Consider the following 26,322-nt stretch of genomic DNA (forward strand, 5'->3'; position numbering starts at 1 on the left):
CGAACTACTCGCAATCTATTGGTGGAACGTATAGATTTCTTGCAGAAATATCGGCACGCTTACAACACTAGTCATAACTGAGAGCTAAGCTTGCGAGAGTGCAAATGGCAATGCAAACAGGTGCTCTCTCAATGCGGCTCTCTCTCGCAACTCTCTCGCTCTCTGATTGAGTGACACGCACACAGCAAACTTGTTCTACACGCTTGCAGTTAAAATAGAAATTGAAAAATACAAATAAATAAATTCAAATAAAAATTGCAAAATTTCAAAGTCAAGTTTACTGTCGTCGTCGTTGAGTCTGCCTCATGCCTAACAACCAAAAGCAGTTGAGCTTCAGAACGTAATTTATAATCAATTGCATACATACATACATACAGTACATATGTTATGTGTGCATTTATTGAAGCAATTATTGCAAATTTGCTGTTTGATGGGAAAACAAAATACGATATTGTATGTGTGTTTTATTTAACAACCAAATGATAATTAATATGTGTCTTGGCGCCAAGTTGAGATCCTCTTTTGTTTGGGCTTCGATTATCGTAAAATTTATTTGATTGAAGAGTAAAGAATGATCATAAAAAAAACAAATTCAAATTGTTGCAAATTTTTGTGTCGCCAAAAGGTTTTTGGGGTATTAAGATTACAAGAACCGGTTGTGCCTAATTATGAATACACACATGATTGCTAATTATTCAAGGATGGGATTCCCTAATTACATACAAAATATTTCATTGAATCCGTAAATTAAGACGTTTAATTGATAAACTCGTTGCGTTCTAATTTAATGTTTGATGTTTATTCACGAGAATTACATTTGATCAATCTAATTGCATCGCATTGAACTTTAAGAAGGGAGGCCTGTAGGTACAGTCAATTCAAAATATATGATCACTGCACATCCGTTAGGTTGTTGACACATCTTGAACTACTGATACCGAAAAACAAGACAAATGTGTAAGCCGATTTAACCGCATTCTACAGGAAACAAACCGTTAAGGGGAACGTTAATGCGCTGCCATCTGTCAGACAACTGCCTGTTTCTTCCCGGATTTCGTGATGAGAACGTCAACGTCATTAACTGAATCCAGGAAAAAATTAAAAATACTCACGAAATTTCGAAATAATTCGTGGTTTTATTATAACCATTTGCGCACAGATATACATCAACATTAGCCTAATAAAGGAATTGTATTATATACCAAGTTCCTTCACAAACGATTGTACTGCAAGAAATTGCGATCGTAGCGAGCAGCATTACTATACAAGTCCCGATCATCCTTATAGAGCATAAAATCTTGACCCTGCTCATCATTGGATCCATAAATGGGAATGTAGCTGCTGTAACTGAGATCCTGCTTCAGACGTTGGTCTGGATTACGTCCCAGGTGAATAACTTTCGAGTATAGGTCATTGTCCGCTTGCAGGGCACGATCAAAGTCCTTCCAGTGCACAAACTTGACATGCTCAGAGGGTATAGCATTCCGATCCAAGAGCTCCAGCAGTGTATTCGAATTAACTGGCTGCACAACGTTTAACTCACGTTCGACATTGGCTGCGTTGCCACCGTTCGAAGGCAGACGTCGCTTACTGAGCTGCGGCTGCTCCACATCCAAGTCCGTGTTCCAGAGCCAGGCCAAAAGTGGGTTAACAGAGGTGGACTAAAGAAGAACATTTTAAAAATAACCTACTGATGAATCATTAGCTATTTAACTGACTTGATCGCTTCGTCCAATGCGAGGTATGGTCTTTATATTCTTCATGACAAAACTTTCGGTGCGCTTGCCGAGGCGCGGCACGTTTTTAGTGATCTTCAAAAAGAAGCCAGGACTCTCATCGGCATTGCTTAAGTTGCCAAGGAGGCTAACAAAAAGCAGCACTGCAATAGCCAGGATATTGATCGATCTCATTCTGCTGGCCACAGTTCAACTACGATAGACTTGGGGCTGATCAAAGGTTTTTATATTGAAAAAAACTCTCCCTGATGGGAAATCAACTGCTCTGGCAAATGCGGGCAACAGCTGCGCTAAGAATTTGCATTATCGATTTGGTAGTTAACGTACTACAATTGTCCTAAATACATAATTAAGATTAGGTTGTTGTTTTTTTTACAAGTGTATTTAAATAGGGAAATAAATAAAGTGTAATATTAAGGAATGCTAAAGATCAGATCAATGAACTTTGCGCCCATTGTGCGACTTCTGTGGGCAATGCCTGATAACGTTGTACCGCCTGCTGGATCTGTCCGTATGTGAGTGCCAATTTGTGCATTTCGAACTCTTTTTGAACCTTGCCCAGTCCACTGTTTGATAACGGCATGATGAGCTCCACGATGCGCAAATGCTCGAAGGCTTTCAGCACAATGGCACGTTCAACTCCCTGCATTGTGCTGGAGACTTTGGCAAACTTATTAAAGCGTCCAAAAACTATCTCGAAATTGAATGGATCGCGATCGTAGATAGTCGAATGATGTTTGATGGCAATGATGAGACACAGTTCCAGTACTGAGAGACCGCAGAGTAGATCCACTTTGTCATCGCATTCATATTGAGTGGCCAACGCTGCCACCAGTTCAGCTGTTATGTGAGGCGCCTCGCGTTTTATCTTTGCCACCAAGCGGAAGGTGAACATCTTTAGAAACGCCTGACTGACATCAAAATCGTAGAGCATTTTGAGTGTTTTCTCTACAGTTGGTGACTTCATCAGCTTCGAAATGTCTTTGTTCCAGTTGTCGACAAATCTCTTATCAAATGTATATTCCACGCTATCGAAATGATTGCGTTGAAAGGTGAATGCCTCCGATTTGAGCAGTTCTAGACTGTCAATTCGATCCACATTGCTCTTCAGCTCCTTGCTGCTTGGTATGCTGATTAACTCCTGAAAGAGCGCTGCGTATTCCTCAAATTGATGGGCACTGGGAAATAGAAACACTTGCCTGCAAATAAATAGATTATGTTTAAATACTATGAAGGTTATTCGGAAGCAGGCGACCACATTACCTGTGTGAAAATCTGGATTTGACGCGTTTCTCGAGCAGCTCAATTACATCCAGGCGGCAAGTGACGCCCAAGACGCAAATCGGCGCTTGTGCCGACTGTGATACATCAAAGAGATTATAAAGTAGGGTTTGATTGTGATGTGCGCAAAATAGATCAAACTCTTCCAATACGAAAACGACGCTTTTGGACTTCTTATCGCCCGCCTTTAGGCACTGCAGCAAAAATGCTAGATTCTCAGCAAAAGATCCAAATACTTTGCCATCGGCTGCATTCTCCAAGCGCATCTGTACTGTAATGGATTTAAGTGCTATACGATCGTCTGTATGAAGATTGCCATCGAGATGCACAATAAGCGTGTTGTCCACAAACGCATTGTTTTCTAACAGATCGGTAAGCACAGAATTAATGAGCTGTAAACAGTAATCATATATTAAATTTAGTGTTTGTTCATCTACAGTAATGCAATGTTCGTACTTACTGTAGTTTTACCAGCTCCTCGCGGTCCTATTAATAACAAGGAATTTGATTCTCCCATTTCTGCTGTGCGCTGAAGTAGTTGGCGTACATTGGAGCGCTCGGCTTCATAGCCACGTAGGGTAGTGTAGTCGCGTTGCAGTCGATCCTTTAGGAAACGACGTGCTTTAATTACCTCCTGTCCAGCCTCGGGCATAGTTTTGAATTATTATTTTCACTGGGTTTATGCTTCTGTTTACAGCTTGTTGTTATTAAAAATTGCCGCCAAAATATCAGCTGTGCTAGAGATGTAACATTATCGATGGATTGATATATTCAAGAAATCCGATTGTCACAATATTCAGTTCAGAGTTGTCAACAGTTGGGCCGTTAAGTTGCTCCACGCGCACATTGCTCCTCACTGAAGTCAACTCAAAATTTATCGAAACTTAACGAAGCTGTAGACATTTTGATGCGATCGTTTTGTAAGCACAACAGTTGTGGAACAGTGATGCATACTTTTTCAAACGTAACGGCTTTTTTTATCAGTAGCTTTAAACAATTTTAATTGATAAAAAGAAAATTATTTGTTTACAACTGAAATAATCGGAATTATAATATCTTTGCTATAAGCACTAAAAAGAAATGATATAATTTCCGAAATATTTAAATAAAATAATAGAGTAGCATTTAGGATAAAAATCTATATGCCAATTTGTAATTATAAGTTGCAATGGCGCGTATAAAACAGAATCGCCATTGGAGCAATATTATTCGATAGCTTAAACGAAATAGTCGTTTTTCCCCAACAGCGGTGTAATGATTTCACGGCGATTTTCACTAGTCGTTGCTTTAATAAGCCCAATTGGCGTGAGTTGTATTAAATAGTGAAACATTTTGAATTATTTTGTATTATTTTATACGTTTATTTGCAGATTTATGCATTTTTTGAATTTAACAATGCCAAGTGTATTATAAGAAACCCAGAAGTGTTGACATTTGACTATTGCTATCTAAGGTCCGTTAATCGTACTTACAAATATTTTTCCATGAAAACCAAGTTTTTGTCCTTGCCTGTTGATAACACTTGGGTAAACAACTTAAAAATAATATGGGTGTAGTATCTAACTTGATTTTAAATAGGTATCTTTAAAGGTCTACAAGAGAGACAACAGGCACATCTTTGATCGATATAATGTCACTGTAGACGGTTGCAGATTTCTAAAGGAACGTAATAATGCGCTCGTTAACGTCTTATTTGGCATCTTTGAGGAGTTTTCGAATCTCAATCACACGTGTCCCTTTGATGTAAGTATTCTTTTTAATTGGAGACATATTCTCGTAATAATTACAATGTATATATCATGTTTAGCATGATATACTTGTAGAAAAGCTCCCGGTGCAACATGTCAACACGCTAATTAAATATATTGTTCCTGATGGCCGTTATATACTAAATACCACTTGGAGTATTCGAAAAGTTCCATTTGCTGAGATCATTGTGTACTTTACAAAATTTTGAAACTATTGCAAAAATAAATAAAAAGTTTAATGAAGAATATTAGTTTTTCAGCGATATTTTGGTAATTTATTTTGTAATATTGTGTTGACAATTATCAAACTCATCTACACCAAAAATGTCATAGTCTAATTCAGTTTAATGACCGAGTTATAAACCGAACAATATTGCTAATTGCTGGCAATCAACATTGATAATGAACTATTTAAAACCTTCTGTATTTTTTGATTTTTGCGGTTACCTTATTTGCCTGGAAAGCGCTCGGAGTCTGTACAAGTTTTATCAATTTAAAACTAACTATATTCTAAAAATAAAAATGAAACTAAATATTTGCAATAATTATACATAAGTACTTTTTCGATAAGGGCATTTCTGAAATGTAATTCAAATTGTAATCCAAATTTTTAGTAGACTACAAATCAGTATTGACAATACATAGTAAACATTGAAACCCTAAAATAATATCTTTATTCAACAATGGCTAAGGAAGTCATTACCACAGATCAGCTAAAGTATTACCGTTTGGTAGCCGAGAACGATGATCGATCTAAGGAGCGTTGGCAAAAGAACTTTAGCTGGTATCCGGGCCGTCAGAATATTGAATTTAGTCGCGTTGCTCAGATCTATTGCGACAGTCGTCATACGTACGGAGATGAAACATTTATGAAATATGCCCAACGCAAAAGGCTGCACAATAAATATACCACTACCGTTAAGCATGTAAGTTCGTTTGATGCCGAGGAAGAGGAATTGAATAATACTTCCTATGTGAACAGTGAAGCGAAGGTGCCACCGACAACCAATGGGGAATACGGACGATTCAAACCCACTCGAATGCATTATTGCTAAGCTGAAAGTATTAGATTATTTGCAACGCTTTAATACATCATTTACACTTCTGCATTAAGAATTCTTTACAGCATTTTTTAATTCCGCTCTGCTATTTGATTTGGCAAGCTGACAACAGATGGCGCCACTTTACTGTCATAGCAGCATGAGTATTGCCATTTCGAATTTGTGTTTTTCTGTGTCTCTCTGCACCTGCAGTTACACCCTCAACTACACCTAGACCTGTCATCTGCAGGATGAGGTCAGACTTGTCAGCAATTTGGCATAATGGCGATCACTCAAGTGGTGTGCATCTAATGCCTGTAGCTCAGCTGCTGGCAAAGGAATAACAATTCGATGGTATTAGCAATGTTCTGGATGAGATTCAGCTGGCTGGACAGGTGTTGTCCTCTTACCACAATGAATGAACTTGACTTCTGTCCAGTACGGCCTGCAGCTCTAGTTGCCAGTTGCCAATTGCCAGTTGCCAGTTTTCACTCATGCCATGCAATTAAGAGATCATCGTAGTCGCCTCTTCTCTCGGCCATCGGTCGCTGACAATGCAACTTTGAGCCGCCACTTCATTTTTATGGCTCAGAATCGCGCTGCGATTTGATTTGCATGACCATGCGCATAATTAACAAGGTGAAAATGTCAGCTAGATAACCGGTTCCAGTGGCGCTGATTAAAACTTACCGAGTGCTTACTGTAACGACTGGAGCTGGAGCTGTTGGGTTTGTTTTTTTTTTCTTTTTCGTTTGTTGCTTCCCTCAGTCATGTCTAGTTGAAAAGTTCGCACAGGTAATTAACTGCGACCGAGTTGCTTGCACTTTTTTTCTTTCAATTTTTTTTTGTATTTAACATTGCGAATGACTCGACGCTTGTAAAATGGAAACAGTTTTTATACGGTAAGGAAGTAGACAGTCGCATATTCACTTTTCCATTATTACTCTGGATCAATTTAGCGGGTATTAAAGATAACTACTTCATTTGATGCTAAATTGAAGATATACAATGTAAGAAAGTCACAGTTGAGTGTGCTTGACTATGAAATACGCGTTACCCAATTTTATAAAGATCGAAACAATGCGAAGGGGATCAAATATCTTGCAGTTGCTGGCAAAGAGTTATTTGAATAGATTGGCCTTACACCCAAATACATATGCTTGTTCAACGTTTCATGAGAGACAAGGTTAAAAGGCATCTAAAAAGACTGCACCCGCAGGATCTGTTTGTTACCCTTATAACCTAATTTGTTTCTATTTTAAATATAGTACATATAATTAATCTTTATGTAATATAAATCTGGTCCTGATCTCCCCTTATTATAATGGTCAATATGTATAATTGTTAATATATTTAGGCTCTTGGTATGCAAATTTAAACAATCTGAATAAATTGGAAAAGCCGTTGTGGAAGAAAAGATAGTTAAAATATCCAAATAAATGCACTGCATTACTTAAATATACCATTAGCTATAATTGGTATATCGATACACTTCTACACGCAAAATATACCATATAGTACAAAATATATCAGATTAATTAGAAAAACTTAGGATTGTTATTTGAGGAATAATAAATATAATAATTAGTGCATATGCCAAAAATAGATTCTACTTTTGAAATTCTACCGGGGGCGATTAAACATTAAACATGTAATATTTGATTGCACTTTTAATCTGATTCAACTGCGAAAAAGTTGCTAGTTTCTTAAATTTTCTAACATATACATATTTCATATCCTATTTGTGCAGCAATCTATATATCAATAATTTCAAATCGCATTGCATATTCAATATGTGTATTCTATTTATAAGCTCGCTTTTTTTATGCATGTGTAGGCCAAAGCAGCTGATGGCAATATGAGGAAAGTGCTCAAAGCAAGTGTGAGTATTACTTGGTTGTTTCTTGGGTGCCATAGGTCACAAGCAATTACCATAAAGTTCCCTATGCAAATTATTGGCCAAAACTTTCATTCGATGGCACTCGGCAAAAAGGCAAAGTGTGGAAATTACGCGTTCGTTTCAAACATTTTTGCACAGTTCTGTAGTTGCGGGAAATGTATTAAATTTTCATAGAGTCTTACTTGAATACAAACTCAGCTCGTATTTGGGGCAATGCTGAGGCGAGGTGAGGGGAATAATTTGCGGATCATTAGCCACGTGGCTGCATTCACAGACGAGACTCGAGCTGTTGGCTGTTGGCTGTTTCTGGACTCTGTCGTGGGCATTGCCAGCTGCAGAAATCACGGATACAGATTGAGGGAGGAGGAATCAAGTCAAGTGAAGCGATGGGGAACTATGGCTGGGAATCGGGAATACAGGAACTAGTTCAGCGGGAGGAGAAGAGAAGAGATGAGGAACAGAACTGAACTCAGAGAACGCGTGTGAAAAATCAACGGCGGCGTCTCACAAAATCGCAATGCGCACAATTAAACGGTAGCAATAATTGCTATCGAGTGAAATATAATAATGGCTATAGGGTACACTCACACACCCATATATATTTTTATATATACCAAATATATATGTAGAGTATATGTTGCTGTTGTTGTTCGTTATATCTTGATTTGGCTTGAGAGCTTTCGATGTGCCTATTTTCTGCGTTTTTATTGTTTGCACAATTTTCCCATCGATGCGAACTTTGGTGTGTGTGTGTGTGTGTTTTTTTGTTGACTCACGGCCGTGGCTGTTGCCAAGAATAGGAAGAAGGCTAAGAACATTTGTAAGCAAGAGTACTAAGAGAATGTGGGCAACGAATAAAAATAATAAATAAAATAATAATAATAAATACGAGAAGTTCGTTTGCAGCATTTTGTGGGTGTCACTTGAACTCGAATTGTAAAAACAATGGCCAAACAGCCAAAATCAGCAGCAGTCCAAAGTAAACACACGCACATACACCTGTAGCTGTGTGTGAGTGTGTGTGTGTGTGAATAGTGCACTTGACGCCTAAGACAAGGGTTTTCTGGGCTGTGACCCCTTTTCGCAAAAGGTAAACAACATTTGCGGATTTCACGCCAGGCTCAGACAGAGCATTGCTGATCCTATTAACTGCCGTACAATGGCTAAATGGTAAATGGTATTGGCAATGGCTTTGACTGACTGGCGCCATGTCTGCTTGCAATTACATGAAGTCGGATTAGGTCCAGCACCAAGCACCAAGCAGCAGCACCGCAAAAAAATAACAAAGCAAAAGGGACTTAATCCAGTTTTGCTTAACTTGGCTAACAGGTAGACAACGCAGCAAGTGGCAAACAGTTGTTCTGCTGGTTTTGTGTGCTGATTTCTTGTTTGGCTGGCACAAAACTTCAACATTATAATAAGACAATGCGGCAGCTCATAAATGTGACTTGAAAATTCAAAACGCCATTGGCAATGAGACACAAGACACAATCAAAAATCAAAACAACAACAACAAATTTGAAACGTTTCAAGTTGTGCCGCAAGCCCAAAGCCAATTTGCCAATTTCTTGGGCTTAGTTTGATTTGCCGCCAAATAACGCCCACGGCTGCTGCTGCTGCCATGAAGCATAGTTAGGATCTGCATTTAGTTGGTTCAGCTGTCTAAGCCTAGACACACACACACACACACACACACACTTACTTAGTTGCTTGGCCAAATTACACTTGCGCTCATAATTCAATCAACGGATTATCAATCACCGCAGCTACTTGTCTTGGCCAATGCGTCAGCAGGCTGAACATCATCTCGGACTTTGATGCCAAGTCAATCAGCCAAGTCAACTTCGCTGTGTTTGTGTGTGTGTGTGTGTGTGTGTATGGAACACGTTTGAAAGTCATTAACTTAAATGATTCACTTTCTGGCCCATAAATTTCGCCACTAACTGGAGCTGCTGCTGTTGCTGTTGCTGTTGCTGCTTCAATCTTGGCAAACTTCTGGCTGCCTTTGCGCCATTGTCGTAATAAATTTCGTATGGCAATACGTTAAAAAATTGCTAAATAATCGCCTTAAATGAGTCTATAAAAGCAAACACCAAAGCAGCCAACAACAACTTCGTATTGGCCAACAAAATGAAGTAGCTCAAGAAACCAGAAAAAAAATGTTAAAAAATTATTGTTGAAGTGAATTTTCATTACCAACGGAAGTCGTAAATCAATTTTTTTCTTCATTTTTGGGTAACTGCTTCCACCCCCCTCTTTAGGAAAAAAAACCGAAAAAACCAAAAAACAAAAGGCTACATGCAACATGTTTCTGTTTCTTTTTTTTTTGGGCCTAGAAATCTTTTGAGATCTCTGCGGCTAGTGATGGCTGCTGCTGGCTGCTGCTGGCTGCTGGCTGTCGACTGTCTGGAAGCGCATCCGCCCGACGTCGCTGACCACTCTCGAAGCCACGCCACTCGCTCTCGCACTCGCACTCGCACTCGCATCCCAATTCCAATTCCAATTTCAGCTAAGACGACAGCTATAATGATAGGGGCCACTTTTGCCGCCACGCAAACACGCCATGGAACGAGTATCTAAGATTTTTTTGAGTCTGTGTGTGTTGAGACTTACTTTGCGACTACTACTATATTTCTATTTCTATTCGTAGTCGTTGTCGAAGTCGTTTCCGTTTCAGAGACGACGCCAACATGGCGACACATTTGGCTTGCGTGCTTTAGCTTTAGAACTTGGCCAATGCTCGTGTTGGTCTATGACATAAGTGTTTGATTTCGAGTCGAGACAAAGAGACAGCACACACTCGCTCACACAAAAGCGGCTCATTATAATGCCAATGGGATTATCTATGGACAACACACACTCACACACACACACACAGACACAGGCAGACATTCATAATGCCTTGAACTGTGAAATCCTTTTAGGCGGAAATTATGAAACACAGCAGGAGCAGGACACAAGTGTTGCGGCAGATTGAGCAACAAAAGGGCCATAATTGTCAGTGCCACACAATGCGACACATTCTCCTTGTTGTAGGTGTGGCACAGCGTCCAGCTGATGCCGCAAGGGGCAAGAGGGTTTTTCTCTTGTTCTACGTTTTGTTGCAACTAATGAGCTGCCGCTGCTGCAGCAAAAACAAACCATAAACTCTAATCGAATATCAAACCAACAAAAAAGGTGCCACAATTGATTTCATGCAATCGACGGCGGCGGCATCGGCATCGGCAGCGGCAACTTTGTTGCCTTTGAGCCCACCTACAACGGGGTTGTAACGTTGTTGACACTTGTTGCGGCCGTGGCAAGATTTATGCCCCAACAATATTTGGGAAATTAAATCATTGGCGCGGACAGTTTTATAGTCCGGGCGTGACGACATTGTGGCTAGAGAAACTACAGAGGTGAACAGAGGAGAGGAGAGGAGAGCAGAGTGGACAGCGGGGTAGCTGCTGGATCTAAACGGGAATGGCTATGACTGCTTCTATGAACCGATGACTGTGTGGCCTCCGTGTGGGAGCCAAACAATGCCTGTTGAGCAATTGGAAAAAATGTCAATTATGCGCAATTTGCTTAAGCAATTGACAATTTGTTGTTGCTGCTGCTGCTGTTGCTATTGTTGCACGCATACTTGCGCAAATAAATTGACAAATAGGATTTGCGTTTTGTCTATTTCCATTTTCATTTCCATTTCCATTTTTTTCTGCTGGCCATTTTTCGTTTTTTTGAATTAATAAATTGCCGTCAATTTGCCGCCAGCCTTGCCAAGCGTGGAAACTTTGCTTGTCAATTGGCAACCAACCCATGGACCAAACCCCCAATAGCTCTAAGCTATCCCCAAAGTACGCTTGAAATTCATAGATTTTATTATTACAACAACGATATTGTATATATTTAGCACTTTGCGGCTACTCGCATTCGATTCGAGAAAAACAATCACACAGTACAGTAAAGAAGAAAAACAAAACTAAAATTCAATTATTTTTAATTACGTTTGGGTTTTTCTAGTTTATTTGCAACTTTTTTTGAATTGTGATATTTGTGTTACATAAGTTAATGCCGATCAGTCTGTTTTGATTGTGGCTTACAAAAAATAATAATAATATACTTCGTAGAACTGATATGATATGATCTATGATTGCATTGAATAGAATAATTTGAGAAGCTGAACTTGAAACAAATATTTATATTTTATACTTAATGTATTATTGTATACTTAATGACAATTTTGCTAAAAGTTTTTATGTTAAAGTTTTTACTATAGTTTATTTTTAGAAAATAAAAAACAATTTTATAGCATGAAAAGGATTTAAACTGATGTAATAAAAAATATGCTTGCACATGAAATAAAATGACATCTAAACAAATGAAATTTAACATATGTTTATATACATTTTTTTTTGTTTAAGTTGGCAATTGTTTTATTTTGCTAATAAAATATACACAAAACTTGTAAATAAACAAAAATATAAAAAAAATTACTACAATTTTATGTTTATTTTCACCTTTATGATATGTTATATTTCGAATGCAGTACTTCAACGATATACCAAATATGTATGTTCTTCAGTATATTTTACTATTTTTGCGGACATTCTTCGGTATATTTGTCCGCACTGCTTAGTTTTTATTTTAAATGTTAAATTAACTGTAAAATGCACACTTTTGTAGCCTTCTCCCTTTTTATACCCGCTACCCATAGGGTAGAAGGGTATTATAACTTTGTGCTGGCAGGAAATGTATGTAACAGGTAGAAGGAGGCATCTCCGACCCTATAAAGTATATATATTCTTGATCAGCGTCAACAGCCGAGACGATCTAGCCATGTCCGTCTGTGTGTCTGTGTGTCTGTCCGTCTGTCCGTGTGAAACACTGGATCTCAGAGACTATAAGAGATAGAGCTATAATTTTTTTTTTCGACAGCATTTGTTATGTTTGCACGCAGATCAAGTTTGTTTCAAATTTTTGCCACGCCCACTTCCGCCCCCGCAAATCAAAAAAATCGAATAACAAGCGTAATTTTAAAGCTAGAGTTGCGAATTTTGGTATATACAATATTTACTATAGTAGTTATGATTCCGATCAGATAAAATTTGTCGAAGTTATTAAAGAAATACTTTTGTATGGGCAAAAACGCCTACTTACTAGGGGTCTTAGTTGCTTTGGCTGACAATCTGGTATATTGTGCCGTCTATGGTATATTTTGAATTCGGTACTATGTCGATATACCAAATATACCATTTGGTATATTTTTAGTATTTTTGCAGTATATTCGGTATATTTTGAGAAAATGGGTAGCGGGTATCTCACAGTCGAGTACACTCGACTGTAGCTTTCTTACTTGTTTATTTTTATTTTGCTAATACAATAAAAATATTATGAAGCTTGAAAATAAACAATAATATTTAAATCTTGTAATAAAATATAATATATATTTTTTTAACATACATATATGATTAGTCCTTTGATAATCAAAGTAAACTATTTACTTAATTAACTTAAATAAACATAGTTGAAGCACATACATTTTTTAGAAAAGAATAATTTTAAACATTCGCTTAACTCTGTTAAAATTAAATTGTTTGAATCTAAATCAAAACTCAAAAAAAGTTGTTTTATAAGCCAATCACAACTGGGTGAGTTCCATAGAATAGATTAAAGAGCTTGACAAGAGTTGGGCAATGGTAGAATGTTTTAATTTTTTATTTATCAAAACTCGTGGCTTATACTCGAGCATGGACAATTATGAATGACCTCGACTGGACTTGGAAAAAATAAAAACGAAATCAATTTGAAATACTCGCAGTGAATAGCCGAACTATCTGATTTTTTTTGTGGGTATATTCTTATCGCTTGCCCGCAATCAAAACGGAAGTTCAGTTCAATTTTATTGGTGAAATTATTTACGGGAACTTGAAAAGAGCATCGGGCATGCAGATCTGCTGTGTTGTTCAAATAAATGGTCTATTGGAGCGAGCAAAGCGGGAACAACGATCTTTCCGATCTTTCAAAATGGACAAAAAAAAACCTCCAATCATTTTTTACCCCTTGCCCTGTCTAGTTGCCCTTTCCGCCTTCCTCTGCGTCTCATTTGTGGCCAGTCATAGCGCCAAAGAGTCCGCCAACGAGCTCGACAATTGAATTAGAAACCTGAGCAGGACTCATGAATGAACAAATGGGTGTACACACAAACTCATACTCACACACTCACACTCACACATGAACATGTGGTACAGTTGAAGTTGAACCCATTTTCTCACCTGTTAAAGTTGTAAAGACGCAACCAAAATCGTTTATCGCTGTCGAGATCCGCTCCTCGAGAGCTGCGACTTTCAGTTGGGACTTGGGACTCCCTCTTCGGCTTCGACTTCGACTTTGCCTTCGATTGACTTCGATTGCATTGGCATTGCCGCCGCGTCATACGATTTAATTGCTTCGATTGTGTCAGCAGTTTTACGTTTTCTTCTTGTCTTCATCATCAGCAGCAACAGCAACAGCAGCAGCAACAGCAAAAGCAGCAGCAGCCTCCTCAGCCTCAACCTCAACCTCGGTTACAGCCTGGCCAGCAAACATTTTTTTTGTTGCGGAAGGGGGCGTTTTGTGCCCAATCCCAATCCCAGTAAAGAGTCCGAGTCCAACCAATGTTGCTCATAGGCGCTCAATAATTTGATGATCATAATCAATGGCTGACTGACATTTGCCGCTGCTGCTGCTTGTGCACAGAGCTCCAGCTTCAGCTTTTCCTTTTTATTATTTTTGCTCGGCTCGCTCTTTGATTTGTTATTTTTTTTTTTGTATTTTTATTGTTATTGTTGTGGGCACACAAAGGCATTGTTCGAATTCGGCGTCTTGAGATTCGTGTGCTCTGTGTCTGTCTAACAAAAGGCCAACTCGAAACTTGTTGAAAGCCGTTTTATCCTTTTGATGAGGCGCTCATCGGACACAAAAACCGAATCCGGCCATGTGATGTGGCCATGACTTGGTGCAAAGTCAAGTGTGGCGGCCCATTTAAGCAAAATCGGCTGCCAAAGGAATGCCGCAGGATAACATTGGCCATTGGCGTGGGAGTCTGCAACAGCCTAATGAAGTCATTAGAATAACTACTAGAGAGACTAGACACAGAGTGAGAGAGATAGAGAATAGTATAGAAAGAGAGAGATAAAGAAACGTAACGAAATGAATTTTTGTTTTTGTTTCAGTTTAATGCTTGAATCGCATGCGTAGGTTTTCTATAACGATTAAAACCCTCATATGTCAACTTGGCCCATTCATCTTCATCGCAGACACTGAGACTGAGTTTTGAGATTGGAACTGGAGACGGAGTAGGAGACTGAGATTGAGATTGAGACTGAGACTGAGACGGAGACGTCGCCAGACACTTGTCTCCCGCGTTCACGTTCGCGTTCGCAGACACGAAATGCTGATGAGCTGAAATCTCATCAAGAAGTGTCTGCATCAGCAGCAGCAACCACAACATGCTTAAATTTATATGTTTATTATATGTTTACAAGTATCTGTCTTGCTCTCACAATCACTCTCTCCCGCTCTCTCCACCGCCCTGTTTAGATTTTGGGACTTACAGCACCTACTTCAGCTGGCTGGCGGGCTTGATGACTTAATTTTCATTTCAGTCTGCTGACTTCTCTCCAAACCCATAGCTTCTCTACCAGCAGCAGCAGCAGCTACAGCTACAACCATGGCCTTTACAGCTGGTACAGGTGCCTCTCGCTTGGAGCTGTCTCTTCTGTAGCTGGAGCCAGTCGAGCACTTGAGCGTCAGCACAGTGACACACGCAAGTGTTTGGCTTGTCTCTGGCTCCATCTCCATCTCCAACTCCAACTTCAACTCTGTCTCCATCTCCAACTCCTGCCGCGACCTCTGTCTCTCTTGTACCCTCGTCACTCGCTGAGCTGTGGAATGATGCAGCGCTTTTTGGGGTAGCCCAAGTCAAACACTTGTTGGCACTAGCTAAGATGTACTCAAAACTATTTGCTCTAATCATTATGGTAGCGCCTTTTACAACTGCAACTGCGGACTGTGGACTGCGGACTGCGGATGATAAATCTATATTTTATTAGCATTTCGAAAATGAGTTGCACGTGTTGCACATGCTATGAGTTGCACGTGTTGCGCGTTAAATGAGTTGTCTCTCGATTTGTTTACAGTGCTGCTGCTGTTGTTGTGACTTGGCCTAATCCAATTAAAACTACATTTTTCATAGTGGCTCTAGCCAAAAAGTTGAGTCGCCATTGCCATTCGCCGCGCCACAAATAATTAAGAAAAAACGAAAAAAAAAACTAAAAATAAACTACCGACAAATTCGAGTGAAATCATTAATAAATATAAAAGTCTTGTTTTTGTTTTTTTTTGGGGCTGGGGAGAGATTTATAGAACGGTAAGGAAAGACCTCGAGCGACTCGTGCTTCAGTGTTTTTGGGCGTTTGTTCGTCTTGGTTCTCTCTCGTTGTGTGTCTCTGTGCTGTCCATTCCATTTCCTTTCCATGTCCAAATGGGTGTCGTATATAAATCGCGTGCTGCACTGGAGGTCTTCAAAAACGCTTACGAGTTGATGCCCAGCGGCCACAAGCAGCAGCCACATCCACAACCGTCCACAACCGTCCACATCATCAAGAGCTACAGCAGCAGTTGGGCAGCTTTGGCAGCCGCCTGTCTGTTTCGTCTTGGCCAGATCTCATTCATTTCGGGGCTGTGGCACTGGGTGTTAACCGGCCACGGAAGAAGCCCAACTCGAAGTCCAAGACGGAGGCCACGACCAAGTCCACAACTGAAGCCTTGCCTGCGGTCATGTTGAACGAACAAATACGCCAGCGTCGAGTTGTTGCCCCTTGCTGCAGCTTTGCCTAATGATGAGAGCAACAGAGAGAGCAAGAGTGCAAGATAGAGAGAGACAGAGAGAACTAAAGCTAAGGGCTGCAACATGTTTCGTGCCTATGCTAATTTTGTGGCAACTTCTGTCCAGTTTTTAAGTTTTTTTTTTTGTTTCTTGATGTCGAGAGATGCTGTAAAACAATAAAACGATACAGCGAAAAAGTCGAATAGCGAATGCGATTTAATGGCAACAAGATTGATTTCCTGAAATCCACAAGTTCGCACAATATTTCCGTCTGATATGCGCCGAATCCACAAAAACCCAAAAGCTACAACTCAAACTGAAGCCAAAGAAACCTTGAAACGCAGTCACGCAATGAGCGTGGTCCATGAGGAACCAGTTCGGACTCTGAACCTTCCGCTCCAATCGTGCCCGATCGTGATAATGATGTTGATGTTGACTGCCTCTTGCCTGGCGTCACTCGGCTACACTGCGCAGTGGGGCATAACAGCTTTGTTAACAGCTTTGCACTTGTGGGAGGAAATTCCATGGAATGGGTGAAAGTAAGAGAAGCAGCCGGAGAATGCTGTTAATGCCTCCCATTATGATCAAATGAATTATATACAATGTTGCTGTAAATGGGGAAATATTTTTGCTTAAAATTATAAATTTAGCTTAGTCGTATGTCTCACAGTTTTAATTAAATTATAAGTTAAAACAGAATTAATGACTATGGGTAACAGTAAGAGAAGTAGCCATAGAATGCTGTTAATGGAAGGAAGCTTATAAAATTAATTTAAAAAAATATTGCAGTAAACGGGAAAAATTATTTGCTTAAAATTATAATTTAGTCTTAGGTGTCTCATTAGTAAACATTTTATTCTGTAAAATAAATACTAATATTATAATCTATGGTAGAAGTCATTGTAAAAAAAACAACATTGTAAAAGTGATAAAAATTAAGGAAAAATAATAAAATACATTATATATTGCAGACAATTGAAATTGTAAATTTAGTTCAATCAGAATAATGCATTATCGTGGATAAAAGTAGGAGGAACAGACAGAGAATGTTGTTGGTGGTAAGATTGCCGAAAATGAAAAAATATTGTTGTAAAACAGATTATAATAAATGTATAAGTAATAAAAAAGATTGCAAAACGGAAAAAAGCTTTTGTTGTTAGGCAAATATATCGAATACATGGATTAGAACTCTTTCTAAGTATTACATACACAAATTTATAAATCAAAATTAATATTACTGCTGAAATACTTCTTCTATACATAGCTTTATGGCTTAGACTGGTACAGTGAAGCAACACTGTCATTTCAATAATATTTGCAAATTTTTTGAATTTTTGAATTGTTCTTTCATTTTTTTCTAAAGGACAAACTAAACTTCCATAAACAATTATTAAGCGGTGTATGAGCATTCTATCCTTTTTTGGAAAGAGTATATAGAAAACTGGACTACCCAAAATGAAGATGCTCTGCTTGACTCATTTTTGTTTTTGGTTTTTTTGGGGTGGTAGCTATCATAGCCGGTCGCTGTGTAATCCCCGCCAGCGAAATGCAAAAACAAATTGTTTGTGGGTCAGTCAGCAAAAAAAAGAGACGCAAAGAGAGGGGTGGGGAGTAAGTGAGAGAAAGAGAGAGAGAGAGAGGGTCGGCAACGAGCTTTTGGCGGCCCTAACAAGCGAGCGGCGCAGGACGAACGCGGACGAGGGCGTTGCAATATGTTGCTCAGCTCCAGTGAAGCGAAATTCAAGGAAAACGAGCAGTAGGAGCATCCAGAGCCACAGCCACAGCCACAACGACAGCCACAGCTTCAGCAGCTTGTACACTAGCCGGAGGCTAGCATGGCCTCGTCTGGGCTTCCACATTGCGTCTCCAATTCCGACCGCGCGTCTTCAACTCTTAAAAACTGCGACTAGGCAGCACGGAAGCCTAATGGCCGCTGCCAATGTGATTTGTGATTTGTGTTTTGGCTGTTGCTGGTTGCTGGTTGTTGCCTGTTGCCTATTTCCATGGAAAACTGCTGCAGCACATTCTACTATGCAAGGGGCTGCTGCAAATGGCAATGACAAAGCACTGCAAATGGAGCACATGCCGAGGCGAGGCGAGGCCAGCAAAGTCAGACTTGTGGTGGCAGCATGCTAATTTATGAAGTAGCAACTTGCAGCGACATGGATGCGGTAATTATAGCTTGGCAACTTGTTGCCAAACCCGCATGGAACAGCGCACCAAAGTGCATGAATGAAAAGAAAGCCAACCTCAGTCGCTGTCTCAGTCCCAGTTTCAGTTGGAACTTGCAACCAGCAAGGTGGCCATGTTGCACAGAAGCTGTTCTACTGCTGGCGCGTTGCTTAAACTGCTGTTGCTGCTGATGTTGCTGTTGTTGCTGTGGCTGCAACATCAGGTGATCGCGCCCACTCGGTTAGTGCGCAGCCGAAATGAAAAAAGGTTCTTGCCCCTTGGCGTTTTTTTCGTATTTCGGCCGGACAGCAGCAGCAGCAACATTTTCACAGCAACATGCGGCAGCAACATAGTTTACACACCTACCGATGCTCTGCGCTTGATGCTTTGGTCGCTCTGACCACTCTCGAGGCCCGCCAGCAACATGCACTTAACTGGTAGCCGTAGTGCACTTTATAATACAAAACATGGCCATGTTCTCTGTATGGAGAGCAGTCGTCGCTGTTCTGTTTGATAGATGCTGCCACTGGCTGCGGGCGCATTGCTGCGCCTGGGCGTTGCCGTTGCAACAACAACAGCAGCAGCAGCAACAACAACAACCAAGGCAGCACCGTTAGATGACTTGTGAGCTTAGGCCTCATTTGCATGCAAACAAACTGGGCCAGAACACAAGACACTCTTCACATTAGCATTAACCCAGTTGCCAGCGATTTGCTCTGCAGTTCATTTCAACTGGCGCTTGCAATGACCTTGTTGAATGTACAAATCCTTGGAACAACAATTCGCAACAATTAGAGGCAGGCAAATGACAATCGCAAACGGCGTCAGCTCATTAACAAATTCACCCGCACAGCATGCGACAACATCCTGTGTGTTGTGTGTCCAGGTAACTGATTATAATTAGCGCCCACGTTGCAAATTGAGTGCATGGCGAATTTGGCAAAACGGATTAGCAATCGAAACTGGAGCGATGCAGCAGCAGCAGCAGCGCTTCAGCGAATGAAGTGTGAAGAAGTGGACAGGTTACACGCAGAGATACTGTTTCAGACTTGTTCCTCTTCCTCTAAAAAGGGTGTCGGCGGCACACAAAATTCTTGAAAATAAAACGAAACGCGAAGCAAACACAAATTAAAAGCGCAGCCGCCTCTCATCATCATCAACCCACACACACAAACACACAAACAGATACATATATGCTCATATATATAGCAGACATTAAAGATGCCGACGACGTCGACTGTGGCGCCGCTAAGAAAGACAATATAAATCATATCACTCATACGGCTAAGGCAAAAGGGTCCCCAATAATACACAAAGGAGTGTGTGCGTGTGTGTGAGTTAAGGAAAGAGAGCTGCTGATCCTCATCCTGGCCTGCTTAGCAATTAATTTTCTATATATAACGTTTGCTTCGATATGAACAGAGACACCTTTGGCTTTTAGGAAAAAAAAAACAACAAAAAAGAATTCTAAATCAAACAAGCTCTGGTTTCGTATCAACAGCATTTATTTTTTGTCTGTATTTGTTAATAAAATTCGGAATTGATTCCATGATTTCGTGGTTGTATCTGTTGCTGTTGCTACTGTTACTGCTGAACTATGGCCAAGTCAACGCCGGCAACGAGGATGTCAATGGTCTGTGTGCCATCAACGAGCATTGCCATGCCGTGAATGAATTGAGTCTGGGGATTGGAAATGTTCAGTTGGAGCATCATTCAATGCTCAGTTTGACGGCGCAACGTTTGCAGCTTCGTTGGTGGTTCGTATTGCTGGAGAGTGTTTGTTTCTGGCTGCCGGCCAGATTGCTTATTGTATAATCAAATGTGGCTGACTTGACAATGGAGTCGACGCCATTTCAAATTACCAGTTTTCCTCAGTTTGTGGATGTCAAGAATGCACAACCAACAAAATACTCGAAAATAAACCAAATGGAACTATGTTGGAGATGCCATAATCTTGTCACACACGCTGCGCATAAATCACGCTTTTCAAATTTTATTGCAGTCTCTCTCTCTCACACATCAACTATTATTGTACTATAGTCGGACTCTTTTTAACAGGCCCACGATAATTTGTTTGCATCATTTTCCATCACACCACGAAAAGTGTTGGGGGGAAATCTAATTAAATTGTTCAAATGTTTTCAGCAACCCTTTTTATTATGTTTTTTTTTTTTGGTTGTGTGCTGCAGTGCGTACCTCCTTCACTCCCCCAACTCCAACTCCAGAGGCGCCACAAATGGCTGCAAAAACGCTGACAAATGTTTCCGTCAAAACACAAATTTCACCTCGTTGTTGTTGACTTTGTTGTTACCTAAGTAAGGTGTTTTGATAATGGAGCATATGCGACATTGCACCGTGGTACAAAAGTGTCACGAAAAGGAATGTAATAAAAATTTAAATTGAATAGTTTTTAATATTATATATTAAAAAAGTGTATTTTTGAAACATTTCTTATAGAATTCTAAAATCGGAGTATTATTTTCTTCGTTATTGATATTTGAAATATATTAGTTTTTGGTATATTAAAATACTGTATTTTTGAAATGATGTTTATACATACAATTCTTGATAATTGGTATCACAATAGTTGTGATATTTATAATACCAAACTATTAAAATATACAAAAATAACTAAAGTATTTGAGATTCCTGAAAATTAGGTTGCCATCAAATAAAAATTGTTGAACAAATTTAAGAAACACTTGTCAAAAAACGCCTACTGAAATCGTAATGTAATGTGTCGATATATAAAATATGGCCTTAAGTATATTTTTGTATTTACAGTATATTTTTTGTTAATTTGTAGAATATAGTTTTATAGAAAATGGGTAGCGGGTATCTTACAGTCGAGCAGACTCGACTGTAGTTCTCCTACTTATTATTTTTAAGTATTTATTACGTTTCTTTAAAAAATTCAAGAGGACAGATGAAATTTCACTAATGTTGCTTATCGTTAATTGTTAGGAAAATATGTGTGACTTGTAACTTAAGCAAAACTCTTTAGCAGTTGATTACTAATTTATTAACAATTAATAATACTCAATACGGGATTGTTTAAGGCTCTAACAATATTCTAATATGCTTAACCATAAATAAAGAGCTTGTTAGCTGTGCTAATTGTTATGGCAATAGCTGCAATTCGTTGGCCGTTTTTTATGTAAATGGAACTTTCAGCTTAACAGCAAATAATAATAATTATTATTGATGATAAAAAAAACTGGATTTTTTCACTTACTTTCCGCTGAATTCGATCCAATGTTCATGTACAATATTGTGAATCAGTTTTGTTGTCGTTAAAACTTCAGTCAAATACGTTTCAATGCTAAATTAAACTCTAGATCGCCAGCAAGGAATACAGAAAAAATTCTAAACACAAAAAAAAGAAGCCGAGTACAATATAATTTAAAACGAATTAAAAGCGCAACCGTTCGAAACCCCCGTCCCAAGGGGTAACAAGGGGTAGGAGTAGGGGTTCAAGTCAAGCTGACAGTGACGCGCCCAATCGAAAATAGCAACAAGTTAATTTGAGCCAAACTCCCCCGTCGAAAAAACACACTCTCTTGTTGTTGTTGGCTGGTTATCTTTTTTTTTTCGTTTTTTGAAAAGTCATTAGAAAAAATGCGAGGCAACCAATTTGAATATTTGATGGCACCCACAAAATGTTGTACGTTGTAGTACATACGTTGGTTAATTTAAGGTGATAATTGCTTTTTAATGTGACACAACTAAATTTCGTGGCTGAGTTTTTGAGTTGTGAGTTGTGTGTGCCGGAAGTTTTCCTATTCTCCTCTATGCGCATGTGCAGCCAAGAGGCGCACTTGTTACGTGGATGGGCAGTCAACAACAACAACAAAAACAACAACAACTACAACTACTTCCACAACAAGTACTACAGACAAAATACAAAAAAAAAAGTGTCAACAATTATTTTCAAATTTCAAAACATTTCATTTCGGCGGTTGATGGCTTTTTGGGTGACGCTGCTTAAAAGGTTTCCCAGGTGTGAAATTGTTTTACACCAACGACGTAGCGGAGGTTGAGGTTCATGATTTTTTTGGCAGCGCAGACGTCAAGTGCGGGTGTCAAACGAACATCCTGTATGGGTTGCTAGTTCGTCGCCTAAGTCTTTCGTTTTGCAATAAAGACATCAACGAATTTCTCCAACACGTTTTGCGCGACACAGTAGCTCAATTGAAATTCCGTTTACTGGTTTTTCGAATATTTTTTCGTAGACGTTTTTTGTATTTTGGCTAATTGGCGCCGCAGGAATTCGCAAATGGTGTGCCAAAGTCACGCGTTGCAAGTGGCCCCAACATAGTGCCAGCTAATCGAACTGGCAATAACAACAACAACAACCACAAAAGCCAATACTTTTCAATGAATACATCAACAATGAGAATAAGTCGTTGCCGTTGCCATCGTCGTCGTTGTCGTTGTAGACGTCGCCGTTGGGGCTGAAAATTTATTGGCAGTGACGGCGATGGCGGCCAATTAACACAGGATGCTTGAAGCGCCAACGCCACCAGCGTTGCCTTTGCTTGAAAGACGCCGCCAGCCACAGCGGCCAGCCACAGCGGCCAGCCACTAACCATGGCAGCCAGAGACCTCAGAGAGCAGCTCCCAATGTGCAATGAAGTCGTAAAGTCTGATTTATTTCGAATTGAATGTCAATACACAGCCAAAGCAAAGCAAAGCAAAGCAAGAGACTCGAAGCACTGGCTGCTTCAGCCAACATGTGGGCAACGCTAATGCCCAACCACGGGCGGTCCACAGTCTCTCTCTCCTTCTCTCTCTGTCTCTGTGGCTGACCCAATTTGGCGCCTGCTGCGGCGCTTTCATCAGACTCCTCGTACATCATAAACAAATTCATAAAAGTCGCCGTCTCTATGACTGAAGCTGCATTCATAAAATTTATGGCGTTGAAAGGCGCATCAAATGGGCATTTTGGGGCCGCTCAACTTGTTGTTCTTCCTGCCCTCTCGTTGTAGTTGTTGTGGCAGCTCTCTTTTCATTGTTGTTGTTATTGTTGCTTAGGTCAGCGTGCAGTTTGTGGTGCTACTACTACTAGAGTGGCCTTGCCTTGCCTTGGCTGGCTCATTAAAATGTAATTTGAGCGCGTTGTTTCGCATTTCATTTTCGGGCAAGTGAACCAAGTTAACCAACAGAGCCACGTTAACCGAGTGAAGCGAGCGTCAGTTTCCATTTCATTGAGCCGAGCGGCGAAGCAACCAACCCCCAAAAGGAAACTCAACAGACTTGAGCCATTACCATCTCGCTCTAGCTGCTGTTCTTGTGGCTCTCGATTTGATTGATTTATAGTCTTTGCTTGCCATCTCGCTCACAGCTCTCAGTGACCCTTCGTCCCTTCGTCGGTTGGCAGTGTCCCTTCCGTGTGCATCGTCGTCCCTTCATTCTCGTCATTTGTGGCACATTATTATTTAAATGATAAATTGTATTGCCCGGGAACTTTGGCTTTTTGGGGCCGCTCATTGCTTTCCATTTGCTTTTATTGCCCGCCTTTGTAGGTGTTTCCGTGTTGCTTTTTTTTCTCCTTTCTTTCAGTTCTTCGCTGCCCGCCCTCGTCTTTGCCTTTGCCCCGTTGGGTTTTTACCTTGTGCTCAAGAACGTTGAAGAACCCTTGACGTTTTGCGCTTTCTTCTTTGCCTTCACGTGGGCGTTTTGCTGTGCATTTCAAATTTTCCGTTGATTTCTGTGTACACAGTGTATGCTTCTTTCATTTTATTTTTATATTTCGTTTTGGGGTCGTCAAGAGCTCTTGCCTAGGCCTACTATATACAGCAGAGAACTAACAAAATTAATCGTCTCATTTGTTCAACTGCAAACTGCCGTCGCGGCGCTTGGCTTTAATTTGGGAATTAATGTTATTTGGTAATAAAATCGATTAGGCTTCTGTATTTGAATGCTACGTTTGCTTAATTCTGATTTTCTACTCTTTAGTTACTTGGACGTCACTCGGAGTAAGACATCAATGGTTAAAGTATTCCACATGGATATGCAAGATAGCCATTTATCGGAGTGGAAGACAAGATTATACTTTTCACTCTAATGAAATTACACTACGATTATAGTAGAACACTCTTAATTAACTAGAGTATTTCAGCAGCCATTTAATTATGTTTTATTTAGCCAAGTAATAACTTGGTTTATATTGAGTTTATATTGAGTGAAACTTTAATTCTAATTGAATTTCGATTTCAATTGTAATTTTATTTTTTTTGCTAACCTTAATTTACTGTTGTAGTAAAAAAAAACAGTTCTTGGATTTATATGGTAATATGAAATGTATTTTATTATATTAATTCAAAAACATAATAATTCTTATGTAGCTTGTATAGTGATTTAAATTCATATTATAATTTAAAAACACAGTTCTTGCAATTCATAATCAAATTAATTTAGTTGGGAATATTAAATATATTTTATTATAGTAACTCAATAATATTACAACTACAATTAAAATCAAAGTCAAATTAATTGATTATATTATATAACATTCATATGTACATATATATTTTATTAATAACTTCACAATTACAATTAAATTGATAAAGTGTTTATATGTACATTTAATTCAGCTTTAACAAGACAGTTCTTGGAATTCACAGTCGAAATAATTTATTTATTTATACGCTGATAAAAAATGAAATGAGCTGAGCAAACATATGTCAATTTGTCTATTTAATATAATAGACAATTGGTAAAATTGACTTGCAAACGCGTTGAATTGAAGTGTTTCGATTGCACGTGCCCCACGTCGAGTGACGATTTAATTTTGATTTATGTGCAATTATTGAAGACAGACTGTTTGCAAATACATTCACACACTTGCACAACACACACTCATACACACTGACACACGCTCAGATACACTTTACTTACAGTAAGACAGTGGGAAAGTTAACAGTAGCAGCAGCAGCTAAAGCCGCAATCATAATTTGCATTTAATAAATATTTCATTAACTAATTGCAACAATTACGTGCATTTTACTTGGTGGTGCCTTCAAATTAGTGCAGCGAAGCCGTTTGCCAGGGATTACAATTTTAATCGGATCAGTGCGGTGCCCAATAGTTTAAGCGCTTATTGATCGATGCACGTTTCTTGTCTAACAATTGAGACGACGCCTTTAATTGCACCAGCGGCTTATGAATATGCAGCAAGCAGCTCCATAAAAACAAAAAAAAACCCCGCCAAGCCAAAGCGGAAATCCTCCTCGGGCAGTACAGGTGACAACTGCTGATGGGGGCTCGAGGGGTTTCTAAAGACAGACAAACGGACAGACGGACGGACGGACGGTTGGTCAACCGTTTGGGTCACTTGTGAACAAGAGCTCGTGCTCCGCTGCCTAAAGGTTCTTTTTGTCTTGTGTTGCTTTCAAAAAGTGACGGCCGCAGCCGGCTGCGTCTTGTGAATGAAAATTTTTTGTTGTTTTACGGACGGCAGCGCTACAAGGCGACAGCGACGTGTCGCCATTTTGAATTTGTTGCTCACGAGTGGGCGGCGTCTAGTGTGTAAGTATGCGAGAGAGAGCAAGAGAGCCAGAGAGCGCAAGCGCTCTCTATTGTCGAGTATGTGAAC

General features: G+C 39.6%; 4 protein-coding genes across 6 annotated transcripts; 2 read left to right on the top strand and 2 right to left on the bottom strand.

Annotated features, from left to right (window-relative positions):
* Positions 1–1,106: 1,106 nt before the first annotated feature.
* On the bottom strand, positions 1,107–1,919 carry LOC117570802 (uncharacterized). The gene is made up of 2 exons (XM_034252658.2): positions 1,719–1,919; positions 1,107–1,661 (listed from the first exon to the last, which is right to left on the bottom strand). The coding sequence occupies exons 1-2, from the start codon at positions 1,908–1,910 to the stop codon at positions 1,212–1,214; spliced, it is 642 nt and encodes a 213-aa protein (XP_034108549.1). The 5' UTR covers positions 1,911–1,919; the 3' UTR covers positions 1,107–1,211.
* Positions 1,920–2,101: 182 nt separating this feature from the next.
* Positions 2,102–3,787, bottom strand: LOC117570801 (origin recognition complex subunit 4). The gene is made up of 3 exons (XM_034252657.2): positions 3,478–3,787; positions 3,000–3,409; positions 2,102–2,935 (listed from the first exon to the last, which is right to left on the bottom strand). Exons 1-3 carry the CDS (start codon positions 3,667–3,669, stop codon positions 2,167–2,169), a joined length of 1,371 nt encoding a protein of 456 aa, XP_034108548.1. The 5' UTR covers positions 3,670–3,787; the 3' UTR covers positions 2,102–2,166.
* On the top strand, positions 3,299–5,003 carry LOC117566676 (uncharacterized). 3 transcript variants are annotated; one of them, XM_052004203.1, is made up of 4 exons: positions 3,299–3,389; positions 4,388–4,543; positions 4,596–4,760; positions 4,825–5,003. In XM_052004203.1, the coding sequence occupies exons 2-4, from the start codon at positions 4,502–4,504 to the stop codon at positions 4,972–4,974; spliced, it is 357 nt and encodes a 118-aa protein (XP_051860163.1). In that variant the 5' UTR covers positions 3,299–3,389; positions 4,388–4,501; the 3' UTR covers positions 4,975–5,003. The 3 variants fall into 3 exon arrangements, with proteins under 3 accessions (XP_051860163.1, XP_034102114.1, XP_051860162.1); XM_034246223.2 differs by lacking the exon at positions 3,299–3,389 and adding an exon at positions 4,066–4,322; XM_052004202.1 differs by lacking the exon at positions 3,299–3,389 and adding an exon at positions 4,066–4,322 and having other exon boundaries at positions 4,608–4,760.
* Positions 5,004–5,355: 352 nt separating this feature from the next.
* On the top strand, positions 5,356–5,846 carry LOC117570803 (uncharacterized). Its single transcript, XM_034252659.2, has 2 exons — positions 5,356–5,691; positions 5,748–5,846. The coding sequence occupies exons 1-2, from the start codon at positions 5,449–5,451 to the stop codon at positions 5,748–5,750; spliced, it is 246 nt and encodes an 81-aa protein (XP_034108550.1). The 5' UTR covers positions 5,356–5,448; the 3' UTR covers positions 5,751–5,846.
* Positions 5,847–26,322: the final 20,476 nt, after the last annotated feature.

This window comes from Drosophila albomicans, chromosome 3, assembly GCF_009650485.2.
Source record: "Drosophila albomicans strain 15112-1751.03 chromosome 3, ASM965048v2, whole genome shotgun sequence".
Lineage (NCBI taxonomy): Eukaryota > Metazoa > Arthropoda > Insecta > Diptera > Drosophilidae > Drosophila > Drosophila albomicans.

Bases quoted from the DNA above. Each gene is read 5' to 3' on its own strand.
- LOC117570802 (XM_034252658.2), bottom strand. From the start codon at position 1,910: ATGAGATCGATCAATATCCTGGCTATTGCAGTGCTGCTTTTTGTTAGC. The intron at 1,662-1,718 runs GTCAGTTAAATA...GTTCTTCTTTAG, and splicing joins GCATTGGACGAAGCGATCAA to TCCACCTCTGTTAACCCACT.
- LOC117570801 (XM_034252657.2), bottom strand. From the start codon at position 3,669: ATGCCCGAGGCTGGACAGGAGGTAATTAAAGCACGTCGTTTCCTAAAG. The intron at 3,410-3,477 runs GTAAGTACGAAC...TACTGTTTACAG, and splicing joins GAGGAGCTGGTAAAACTACA to CTCATTAATTCTGTGCTTAC. The intron at 2,936-2,999 runs GTAATGTGGTCG...ATTTATTTGCAG, and splicing joins AAATCCAGATTTTCACACAG to GCAAGTGTTTCTATTTCCCA.
- LOC117566676 (XM_034246223.2), top strand. From the start codon at position 4,272: ATGATTTCACGGCGATTTTCACTAGTCGTTGCTTTAATAAGCCCAATT. The intron at 4,323-4,387 runs GTGAGTTGTATT...GTTTATTTGCAG, and splicing joins CTTTAATAAGCCCAATTGGC to ATTTATGCATTTTTTGAATT. The intron at 4,544-4,595 runs GTAAACAACTTA...GATTTTAAATAG, and splicing joins TGCCTGTTGATAACACTTGG to GTATCTTTAAAGGTCTACAA.
- LOC117570803 (XM_034252659.2), top strand. From the start codon at position 5,449: ATGGCTAAGGAAGTCATTACCACAGATCAGCTAAAGTATTACCGTTTG.